We start from the raw sequence: 12,395 nt of genomic DNA, 5'->3' as shown, positions 1-12,395 counted from the left end.
TCATGTAGGTATGATGTAACTAAATGTTTGAAGAGTGGATGTTATGTCTCGTCAATTATTCACAACCAAAAAATTTTATACCATTTCATGTTTAACTAGGTACGTAAAACAACAAATTGTATTTTATTTATTTTTAAAATTTTATTATTTAATGTAAATAAATGATGGCTGACTGAATATTCAAAATTAGATATTTTCCAATTTTAGTCAAAATTAATATTTTTGTAACAAAAAAATGGTGACTCTTATTACCTTGTTGAAAAAAAACTGTAATTTATTTTTCTAAAAAACTTTTAAAAATTAATCTAATAATAAATAGCACAAAATTCATCATAGATTTTTAGAAATTTTATATAAGTATGATGTGTGTATATTTAAAAGAGGTTAAAGAACGATAAATGAAATACGAGACCTTTGTCACCGTTATTTCAAAGTTCCTTAGTTATCCGAAAGCTTAATTATTTAAATTTTCTTTTTTTAAGCGCCTGGATATAATTTTATAGCAACAAATCAATAGCTTTTTATCAAGCTGCTGCTGTTTTGATGTCCTATCAATAATAAAACATTGTTACTGAAATAATTTTTATAATAACATCTTCCTTATTTGTTTTTGATGTAATGTTAGTATTTGCTAAATTGAATTAATTTATTAACTTGTACTTATATTTTTTTTATTAAGATTAGGTAACTTCCCAGAATTTCTTAAAATCATCATCAATGATAGAAAATATATATATATTAAATTTAGTTCACTGATAATAAAAGAATTACATAGGTATACCTATATTTATAAGAAAAACTGAAATTAATAAATGATACTATTTAAAATAGAGAGAGACACACAAGGAACGGTGTGTTTTGGTGATTCCTCCTAGAGACAATTTTTTTTTTGCAAATTGCAAAAACAAAGCAATTTTATACTTTGAGCAGACCTTTGCCTTATGTAATATATCTAATATATCAAACTTTGCAACTACAGAATACTGAATACTCATACTTTTTAATAATATTGATACACATTCTATTGTATTACCTACTGAAAAGAAAACTACTATGTTCGCGGCATTACGCGTATGATAAGAGATAATTAGTAATTACATATTTATTTCGTAGTAAGTACCTAATAAATGATAAAAATTTCACGGCTACTTTGGAAAACGTCACAGTTATATATTTTATCGCACACTTCTGTTTATGGTTATTAGTGACTGCCGCCAATCTAATCAATATTTATTATTGGACATTTATTTGTTTACAATTCAAGATAGTGAACGATAGTATTATCTATAATCTACAAATAATGCTAATGAATAAGACGAATTGATTTTTTATCGAGAAAAATTTACAAAATATTTGAAAATTATGAGACACCAGCTATTATTAGAAATTATTTGAATACATAGATAATATTATGATCTGCTACCTGCTACATTTCAATACCAATCCGTTCGATAACGTTTCTTTAAAAAAGTAAATAAGAATAAGTATTCCTGTTACTATACACAAATATTACTAATGTAGATAATTTATAAAAATATTAAATTTAAATGGTACCTACTTATGTACTTATATTTAAAATTTAGGTGCTCGTAATTAATGCCATATGAATGTCATTAAATTAATAAGTAGCAAATTATTTGTGAAACAAACAGCCGCACATCTAATAATTTATTGGTGTTCAGCCTAACTTCATTACAAATAATATAAAGATAATTAATTATTTTGTTATAACTGTCCACAATAATATTACTTGCCCTCTGATATGTGTTAAACTGCATGTTATATCAACCAAAATAATATGAATTTATCTTGATAACTAGGTATCTACAAGTAAACACAGAGTATAACAATAAAAATGTCACGGATTGAATTCTGTACATTCTAAAAAAAACAAGCGAAACTAGGTACTTCAACTTAGAAACTTGAAAATAATACTTATTTTTTTATATGTTTTAACTTTTAACTATTTAATTATAGAGGTATAAATCCAATCCGTCTCGTGATTTTTAATATATTTTCATCACGCATCAACACAAGTTTTAAATTAAAAAAAGCAAATTTTACAAAACCCCAATATCTATTATAATAAAAATGCCTCGCAAAATTCGGATTTTTTTTTTACATTTCTGAGACGGTACAAGGAAGGTTCTTATGGAGAGAAAAATCGTCAAAAAAGTCAATAGAGCAGAACAATGTCTACCAGGCAGCTAGTTATTATTTAATAATATTAAGCTTGACGTTAAAGCTTTCTTGATTTCAAGCTAGAAAATAATAATAAATATAAATAAATATTATAGGACATTATTACACAAATCGACCTAGTCCCACAGTAAGCTCAATTAAGGCTTGTGTTGTGGGTACTAGGCGACGATAAATATAATATTTAATAAATAAATAAATAAATAAATATAAATAAATAAATAAATATATTATAGGACATTATTACACAAATCGACCTAGTCCCACAGTAAGCTCAATTAAGGCTTGTGTTGTGGGTACTAGGCGACGATAAATATAATATTTAATAAATACATATATATAGATAATAACACCCAGACCCAAGAACAAATAAATGAGTTCATCACACAAATATTTGCCCTGACCGGGGATCGAACCCGGGACCGTCGGCTCAGTAGGCAGTTGCTTTACCACTGCGCCAACCGCGTCGTCAAAAATAGCTTTAAGGTATTTATTATTCCTAAAGTACAAAACCACCAACTATAAAAAAATCGCTAGGATTTTCAAAATAAATCTAGTTATAACTATACTAACAGATATTATAATAGTTTCTATGAAATTCCACCAATATCTTGAATGATTAGTTTTATTTACTGCTTAAAGTATAAATATTCTCAGATAACATTGCAATCCCAAGATAAAAAATCGTATAAAATTGGAAGAATTTGTAAAGGGATTATTGTTATTGAACTGCTACAGGAAAGGTATGTACAGTAATAATTTAATACATCTAAAATCTATATATTATTTAATATTTCATAAGGTACTATAAAAGCTTTTAAGATTTTGCTCAATAGATAATATTTCAAATTCCAGATAACATGAAATTCCTACTGATCGCTGCTCTCGTCGCTGTGGCTACGGCCACCCCAACCAAAAGGGGACTCCTTACCCCTGAATCCGCAGGACCCGTGGTCATTGAAGGCCTCCCCGTCTCTGTTGGACCCGCTGTTGTCGACCAATACGAACCTATCTCCGTTGGACCCGCTATTGTTGACGAACACGAAGAGATCTCTGTTGGACCCGCTGTAGTCGACGAATACGAGCCCATCTCTGTCGGACCCGCTGTGATTGACGAATACGAGCCCATCTCTGTTGGTCCCGCTGTCGTCGATGAATACGAACCCATCTCCGTGGGACCCGCTCTGATCGACGGACCCATCCCCGACCCCGCTGCCGTCTCTGGCTCTCCCCTCGTCCAAGTCATCGTGAACGTCAACACCAAGGCATCCGCTGGAGGCTACGAGCCCATCCAGACTGAGCCCGTGATCATTGACCCCATGCCTGAGCACGAATACGAACCTATCCAGACCGAACCCGTCATCATTGACCCCATGCCCGAGCACGAATACGAGCCAATCCAGACCGACCCCGCTATCATCGACAGTGACCCCGCTGTCAACCTACCCGACATCCTCAACTAAATAGTAAAATTACTAACGAGTGTAATGAGCAGATTGTGATGGATTGAAGTATAAGACCTGTCTTCTATGGAATTTTCATAATAAATTTTTCTGATTACATTTTCTTCGTTTCATTGATTTAGTAGTATTTTTAAGAAATTTATTTTTTATAGTCTTTAAGGTAGGCTTGACTCAAGCCGCTTGAGTAAGACAACACACGTAGTAGCCACTAGCCATATGCGAATAAGCCAAAGCTACCATATCAATCTTGAATCTCTGTGGAACAGAGTAAGCAAAAGAAAACTAGAAAACATTACAATAAGCATACCTATCTACAATATACATATTTATGTTTTTACTATATAATAATAATTATTATGTAAAAGAATGTTATTTTACTATTATAACTCAAAAACGGTTGAACCGATTTTACTGATTACTTAATTATTAGGTACTAGCTTCCGCCCGCGACTCCGTCCGCGCGGATGTCGGTCTTCGCGTGGATGGTTATTTCTCCATTTTGAGTACCTCTGTCAATAACATCTTATAAATATCTATTGGACCCAATTCCCAAATACGGCTAGGCCTATAATAATACGCAACGTGTGTTCGCGGTTCTACGGAACAACGTCTATGGATAAAACTGAAAAATTAAGATTAATTTTTTTCTACGTATTTTTCCAGGATAAAAAGTATCCTATTTTACGCCCAGGATAATAAGGTATAATTATACCAAGTTTCATCGAAATCGAACCGCTAGTTTTCACGTGATGCCTTCACATACAGACAGACAGACAGACAGACAGACAGACAGACAGACAGACAGACAAAAATTTTTTTAATCACATATTTGGGTTTGGTATCGATCCAGTAACACCCCCTGCTATTTATTTTTTCAATATTTTCGATGTACAGAATTGACCCTTCTACAGATTTATTATATGTATAGATAATTGGTTCGTTGGATTCTTTACAGCTGGGATGAGGATAATAACTAAGTTAACAACTGATTTTTTGAAAACTAATTAACATGTATCTATGCGGGCTGATGATGATGATCTAAGATGATGTTGATGAATTTTCAAAAGTTTCATATTAACGCAGTGACATTACAATTGACATGATTGTACTCTACAAAAACACATTCTTTTGTACAAAAACTCACTTCTGTACAAAAACACATACATATAGGTTTATTTTCTCAATTTTTATTAGGATTTTATTTTATTATGACAAGATGGTTATCATTGCTATAATAAATTAGATAAAAATTGTGAATGGTGAAAGGACAATTACTTTTTTTTAATTAGATATATGTAGGTATAATGCGAATTTGGGTTCACTTGTCCAGGGGGGCTAAAATGGGTAAGTACTTTTAGTGAATCATAATATTATGAATCTGATTCAAAACGGTCACTTAAAAAAATGAATCATGTTACTTCTTAGTGTTATTTAGTTACAAAATTAGAAAAATAATTCATCACTTTGACTTTTTTTTTATTGAAAGCATTATTTATTACCCATCTTACAAAAAATAGCTAGAATCTCGATGGAAATGGTTCATTATAAAATTACTGAATGTCAAACTGATTCGCGCTGAAAAAGGGGAAAACTAACACTTATGTATAGGTACTTAGGGAAAACTACGAGAATATTTTATTTTTGTTAAATAAATAATGAGTGACGTCTAAATTGCGTCTAAACGAACTTACTTTATAATATATAATTATAATTTTATAAAACACTATTCAATAATAAATCTAGTCGTAGAATAAAAAAAACCCAATATGAACTTGAAATTGTTTTTATCGTCTATTGTTCTGTTGTTTTCTGCATCATTCATTTTTTTAGTGATATATAGGTAGTTATATAATATTATAAGAAATAACACGCGAGGCCGGGCTAACACGTTCCCAACGGCACAGATATATCTGTACTTTCCATTACTGCGTTTACAGGTCGTTCTAAACCTTATCCTATACCAGAGATTGTGGCGGCACAAGGCATATTAAATCCCACCGCCCCTAAGAGACCAAAATCCTTTTTTTGGCGCCAAATAAATAAATAAATCATTTATTTACACCATCATATGTTACAAAAACTTAATAACCCAGGCTCCTAATATAGTTATAAACTGTTTTTCAGGAGCCTGGATAATATTAGTTTGAATGTAATAAGAATGTACTGCGATTCTACACAGCTACCTAATTGATGTAGGTGATAACAAAACGCAGCAAGTCAACGACTATTAGCAAAGTAGTTGGGTCGAATGTCGTATAAACAACGTCCGAGCCCTAGGCACGATTCGTACGAATGCGCCACGCCACGAGTCAAAGAAAAGCGGCAATTTATAGTTTTCGACTGATAAACATGTATTAGTGACAACTTCATCCACAAAAATATACGTCTAAACAATAATAATAATAAGTCTAATATAATAAGTAGAAAATAGAAAATGAAAATCATGAATCATCATCACAATAACCTACGATGTTCGATGGATTCTACGACACACGAAGACTTGATATAATTGTCTCTACATTTTAAAATTTAGGTATAAGGAATACAAGATATTCAGATATTCCTAATCACCGAAGGGTACCCTAAGATTAACCTTTACTTTTCAAGATATTATGTATTATATTATTTCACTAATTGAAGAAAATGTCGATCATGTATCCCTGTAAGTTATTTTGAAAATCCGTTACCAGTAAGAGAATCTATGATTTTCCAAACTTAAATGAGATCTAGAAATATTTATTGTAGAAATATTTAAAGTACCCGTGGCTTGGCTCACGTGATGAAAAGAAAATGAACAGTAACAGCGGCCAGCGCCGCTTTATAAAATTTGGATTGACACAAATACGCATCGATTTACTAGCGTAAAAATAACAATTAGTCTAATAAATCACCTAATTATCTCCACAATTTAAACCATACAATCAGTTGTGATGCAGATTGAGAGAAAATCAAATAATTTTTTTAATACATATTCGTAAACTAGCTTCCGCCCGCGACTCCGTCCGCGCGGATGTCGGTCTTCGCGTGGATGGTTATTTCTCCATTTTGAGTACCTCTTTCAATAACATCTTATAAATATCTATTGGACCCAATTCCCAAATACGGCTAGGCCTATAATAATACGCAACGTGTGTTCGCGGTTCTACGGAACAACGTCTATGGATAAAACTGAAAAATTAAGATTAATTTTTTCTACGTATTTTTCCAGGATAAAAAGTATCCTATTTTACGCCCAGGATAATAAGGTATAATTATACCAAGTTTCATCGAAATCGAACCGCTAGTTTTCACGTGATGCCTTCACATACAGACAGACAGACAGACAAAAATTTTTTTAATCACATATTTGGGTTTGGTATCGATCCAGTAACACCCCCTGCTATTTATTTTTTCAATATTTTCAATGTACAGAATTGACCCTTCTACAGATTTATTATATGTATAGATAAGATTTAAGGAAACCTAATGTAGACTCACATTTGCATAGTTAAGCTGTCACTACAAAAATGCACTTAATCATGTTTTCAATAAAAGTTTTGTTGCAAGAAAAAGCGTATAATTTTAAATAATATAATATCAAATCCACATCACAATCAAATTGCACCCAATTAGAGTCGAAAACAGATCATAAGGTTGTTGAAGTATTTAGTTAGCGTTTTCAGGAATAGGTAAAGCGGGAACTGGGAGGACGGGTTGGCCGATCTGAGCAGGCTCAAGTTCCGGGTGGTCCACCACAATCACGGGATCAGGTTGAATGGGAGCCGGATCGAAGTCAATCAAAGCTGGGCCGGTTGAAATATCCTCAACTGGTTTTGATGGAGTATTGACGTTGACGATGACTTGAACGAGGGGGGTGCCAGATACAGCAGCAGGGTCGGGAATGGGTCCGTCGATCAGAGCTGGCCCGACGGAGATGGGTTCGTATTCGTCGATAATAGCGGGTCCAATAGAGATCGGTTCGTATTCATCAATAATAGCGGGTCCAACAGAGATGGGTTCGTATTCATCAACGATTGCGGGTCCAACTTCAACAGGAATAGGTTTGATGGAGTCGAGGATCGCATCAAGTTGGTCTTGAAGCAGTGCAGCAGTAGCGGGGTCGGTGTGTGGGCTGTTGATGGCGTTTATGATGGCTTGCATTTGCGAGTCATCGATACGCACTGGGCCAGCGATGGCCACGGCAACGAGGGCAGCGAATGCAACGAAGAACTTCATAATTGCCTGTGAATGAAATAAAGTATTACTTATTGTTGCTTTCACAAAGACTTTTAATTTAATCAGACTATTTTGTAGCAAGCTATACTTACAGTTCAGATCCAAATGATGCAGGAACTGAGATGATCAACGGTTTTATATGTTGTTTTGACTATCGAATATTTTTCTCGAAGACGTGATAAGTAATAACATTAGTGTATTGTTAAGGGATCAAGATAAAAACAATATAAATTTTACTGCATTGATACATTATTCGCAAATAAATCAAGCAATGCAAGTTAAACGTCCGCGTCGGAAGCATGAAGTATTTTCCACACTTTTCCTAAACTGATAAATACATTTTGATAATCTCTTTTTTACGTCTCATTAGACTTTTTGCTTAGATTGAGATCTTGAGATCCATAGTTAAATACCTGCCCTAAATTTTATTTGCAATTATTTTTTAATACAAAACAAAAAACTACAAGCTGCTATGCTATCGAAAGATTAGTTGATGTCATTAATAAGTAGAAAATTGTATCTTTAAGTAAAAAGGAAAAAATATCAGAAAGTAAAAAAAACTTGTACCTTTCATTAGACGCTATAACATTAGGATATAATTATAGATATACATATTATAATAAATCTGTAGAAGGGTCAATTCTGTACATTGAAAATATTGAAAAAATAAATAGCAGGGGGTGTTACTGGATCGATACCAAGCCCAAATATGTGATTAAAAAATTTTTTGTCTGTCTGTCTGTCTGTCTGTCTGTATGTTCAGGCATCACGTGAAAACTAACGGTTCGATTTCGATGAAACTTGGTATAATTATTCCTTATTATCCTGGGCATAAAATAGGATACTTTTTATCCCGGAAAAATACGTAGAAAAAAAATAAATCTTAATTTTTCTTAATTTTTCCGCGCGGACGGAGTCGCGGGCGGAAGCTAGTAAATAATGAATGCGTTAATTTAGCTCGATAGGTCTCGTAGTTTTGTTGAAAATTGTGATTAGGTCACACACAACCATCTATCTCAAGTCTCCCGTAAATTAATTATAATATATTAAATCATTTGAACGTTTTCATATGGTTTTCATCCAGCTCTATTTTTTCTCATCCACATAACGCACATTTTTTATTAACAGTCAAGAAATAAAGGCATTTTCGTTAAAATCTTAAGTATTTATTACAACGAAGTTTGTCATTACGTCAATAGCTAAAGTTTTACAGCGCTCTGAAGTGAGTACTATTTTTCAGTACTCAACAGTTTAAGAGATATAACGTATAAACCATATCTTCCGCTATTTTCAAGATGGCGGCCGTGGGACAAGGGTGGCGACCCCACAAACTTGGTGATAGCTTCACACTAACCCCCTCTACACATCAAAAAAATAAAATTGCGTCCTCTAAGAAATGCAACCCCAAATGTAACTTTTCAATGGACTACATGTGATTCCTGAAATATACCTAAGTCCTAATTACAGTCACGTGTAAAATTTGGCGCGAAAGAACTCATAACTTCCTCATCAAAAAACCGGTTAGGAATTTATCGTACTATAAAATTTATCGATAACAAGGACCATAAATATATAATGATGGATTATGGTTTAATGTTGATAAATTACATCCACCCAATAATATTTATTGTAAATCAATAAATGAAATAATTCCTTTATTGATTTATGGGACGGTATTTTAAATGGCGCATAATTTTGTGTATAAAACTACACCTACAAAATAACCATCTTGTCGCATCAATTTATTTCATACAGATGGACGTTTACATTAATTAAATAAAAATTAAAAATATTAACCTCTATAATGATATTTTATCATTAATCCATACTGATTAATATTTGCACACCCAATCAATGGGCAGAATGTATAAGACACATAATATTGTAATTAAAACATCTATAATTTGTACATTCTTGCAAATAAATATAATTTGAATTTGAATTTGATGTTGTAGGTATACTTTCTGTCTAAAGGAGATATGAATAATTTTACGCGAGTAATATACATTTAGAAAGTAAAGACTTTTCAACGGATTTTAAACGCGATTTATTCATTTTATCTAAGTGTTATTTTCCGATTTTTCGAACACTTTACAGCGAGCATAGTCTCCGAAAAGATATGAATGAAGCGAAAATGCGAAGGAGAAACCAAGAATAAAACCTTTCGGTGGGATTCTAAAAAAAATTATGAAAAAATAAATGTATATATAGCTATCTGCTGTTCTTTTATTATTCAAGTTGAAGGTAATATTTACGTGAAGGTGAACTATAAGGAATTTGAATAGATCGAAATAGATTTCCTTGGTGATTTCTTCAAGCGGAAGGTCGTAGTTCAAGTTATTCTTATAGTTAAACATAGAAATACAATACAGGTAAAAGATAACAAGATATAAGAAACACAAAGGGACAATGTAACCATATTATCTTCTGCCATCTATATATATCCATTTCTTTACTATTTTATCTTGGCATCGTAACTACTTAGTAAATTCTATTTTGAGGAGCGCTTTAAATAGATCATATAGATGTCTGTATAGACTCAGATTTTTCCTAAAACTACTTCAGATATAAAAAATAGAAGCCAACGACCGTGAACTCGTCCACGCTATATAATTTTAGGAAGAGAATACCTACTTTCTAACATCTGTTTAAAACTATAGTCGCGTACTCAGGACTTAGAGTGAGTTAATTGCTAACAACTGGCTCCTTCGAAAACTAAACACAAAAACAACTACCTACATAAAGAGATAAATAAAAGTATATGTTGACAACAAAGATTTATTTATTCATTTTTGTTAGACACAATAACTACTGAAGTGTAAAAAAATAACACAAGAATTTATTATAATGTACTAGTAACTAAGGGTACATGGAATAATAAAAAATTAAAAAGGCATAGTTAAGTATCGTAAGATTTTCATAAAAAAAAAATTGTGGTTCATAAAATTTAACTTTGGCACGTACCTATTGACGTATAATATAATATAATTATTCAAGAAAACAATAATTAGAATTACAATGTTGTAGAATTACAATTGAATGCGTTTGTGTTGTTTAATAAGCTTCCTTCCTTAGGTACTTATTTTTAACAAACGCTGCAAAAACGACAACGGTGTTCTTATTAATTAATTGGTAGAGTAGGAGTAGTTACTTTAATTTTAATAATTATAATTGATAACTGCAACAGATCCGGCCCGATCCAACCGATTAGGTTTTTGTAAAATCATAATCTTTAAAATTTTAAGACTATCTGGCTGTTTTCTCATTAGGTATAGTGTATTATTAGAGTATAAGTATTTCTTATTTGGATAGTATAAAGAGTGTCCCAAGAAGTAATGATATAATGAAGCTGGGAGGTAGAAGACTTAGATGGCAATCCGAATAACCCCCATGCAGTACCAGCGTTAGGGGGGGGGGGGGGCCTGATGGGGCGATGGCACAGGGCGACAAATTCTGGGGGGCGTCAAGGTCTGAAGTTGGAGTCTTTTGCCTCTCCTGGAGCAAAACCTCAGAACTGAGCCCTACGCTATGTGCATATGCATATTTTTTATTGACATATTTTTTAGATGGATTTTTTGAGGGTTTGTGGTCGAGGAGCGATTCTAACGATATCGTTAGTCACTCCTCTGTGGTGTGTGTGGTGTGTATTAAATTAAATTCTTAACATAATTTTACTTGAGATCAGCAAAAAACTAATACTTGATATTGCTTCCCTCAAGTGGGCGCCACAATATTTTCACCCGGGGTGTCAGTGGCCCTTACGCTGACACTGCCCCCATGTACCTATGTTATGCGATTTTTCGTATTTTCGTGACGTTTTTTTCACTTTTTCACCTTTCACCGAGTACGATGAGATTTTTATTTGTGGTGACGTGAATTATAGCGGTAGATGCTTGATTTTTGTGTGCTAAGCTGATAGATAGGCCATCTCAGAATGGTAACATTAACTATCGTTAGATCATTGAATGGGATAAAAATAATAAAATTCCAAGAAAGGTAAAATTACCCAGTATGTTCACAACTTCAAGTGCCCGTAAGAAAATAAAATCACATAAAAAAAAATACCGTTTGGCTTTTAAAAACTTGCTCTATCTATCAGACCGTACCTACCTTGAAATTTCATTTTACTTTTCATAAGGCTTTAATCGAAAAATTGAAATCTAAATGTGGTAAATGTAAAATTTTAATATACCTCTACATAAATTATTTGTACTTATAGGTACATCAAAGTAAAACCAATTACAAAATACAAGGTCTTTAATTACAAGAATTTTTTAAAATGTTGTTCAATGCAAGTGCATCTACGGAAAAAGTTATGATCTGTATAAAAATATATCCATATCTAATATACCTATATATTATTATAAAGGCGAAACTTTGTATGGATGTATGGATGTTTGTTACTCTTTCACGTAAAAACCACTGAACCGATTACAATGAAATTTAGCACACATATAGAGGGTAACTTGGATTAACACATAGGATAGATTTATCCCGGAAATCCCACGGGAACGGGAA

General features: G+C 32.6%; 3 protein-coding genes across 3 annotated transcripts in view; 1 reads left to right on the top strand and 2 right to left on the bottom strand.

Moving 5' to 3' along the window:
- LOC123698909 overlaps positions 1-12,395 on the bottom strand; it is a 194,707-nt gene that overhangs the window by 8,108 nt on the left and 174,204 nt on the right. The window lies entirely within an intron of this gene.
- On the top strand, positions 2,922-3,761 carry LOC123698907. The gene is made up of 2 exons (XM_045645729.1): positions 2,922-2,942; positions 3,055-3,761. Exon 2 carries the CDS (start codon positions 3,060-3,062, stop codon positions 3,660-3,662), a length of 603 nt encoding a protein of 200 aa, XP_045501685.1. The 5' UTR covers positions 2,922-2,942; positions 3,055-3,059; the 3' UTR covers positions 3,663-3,761.
- On the bottom strand, positions 7,219-8,358 carry LOC123698910. The gene has a single exon (XM_045645732.1). The coding sequence runs from the start codon at positions 7,875-7,877 to the stop codon at positions 7,308-7,310; it is 570 nt and encodes a 189-aa protein (XP_045501688.1). The 5' UTR covers positions 7,878-8,358; the 3' UTR covers positions 7,219-7,307.

This window comes from Colias croceus, chromosome 17 (genome assembly GCF_905220415.1).
Source record: "Colias croceus chromosome 17, ilColCroc2.1".
Classification (NCBI taxonomy): domain Eukaryota; kingdom Metazoa; phylum Arthropoda; class Insecta; order Lepidoptera; family Pieridae; genus Colias; species Colias croceus.
Note: the sequence above shows the minus strand (reverse complement) of the source record. Positions and strands in the feature narration are given on the sequence as shown.

Coding starts and splice junctions, on each gene's coding strand:
- LOC123698907 (XM_045645729.1), top strand. CDS start 3,060: ATGAAATTCCTACTGATCGCTGCTCTCGTCGCTGTGGCTACGGCCACC.
- LOC123698910 (XM_045645732.1), bottom strand. CDS start 7,877: ATGAAGTTCTTCGTTGCATTCGCTGCCCTCGTTGCCGTGGCCATCGCT.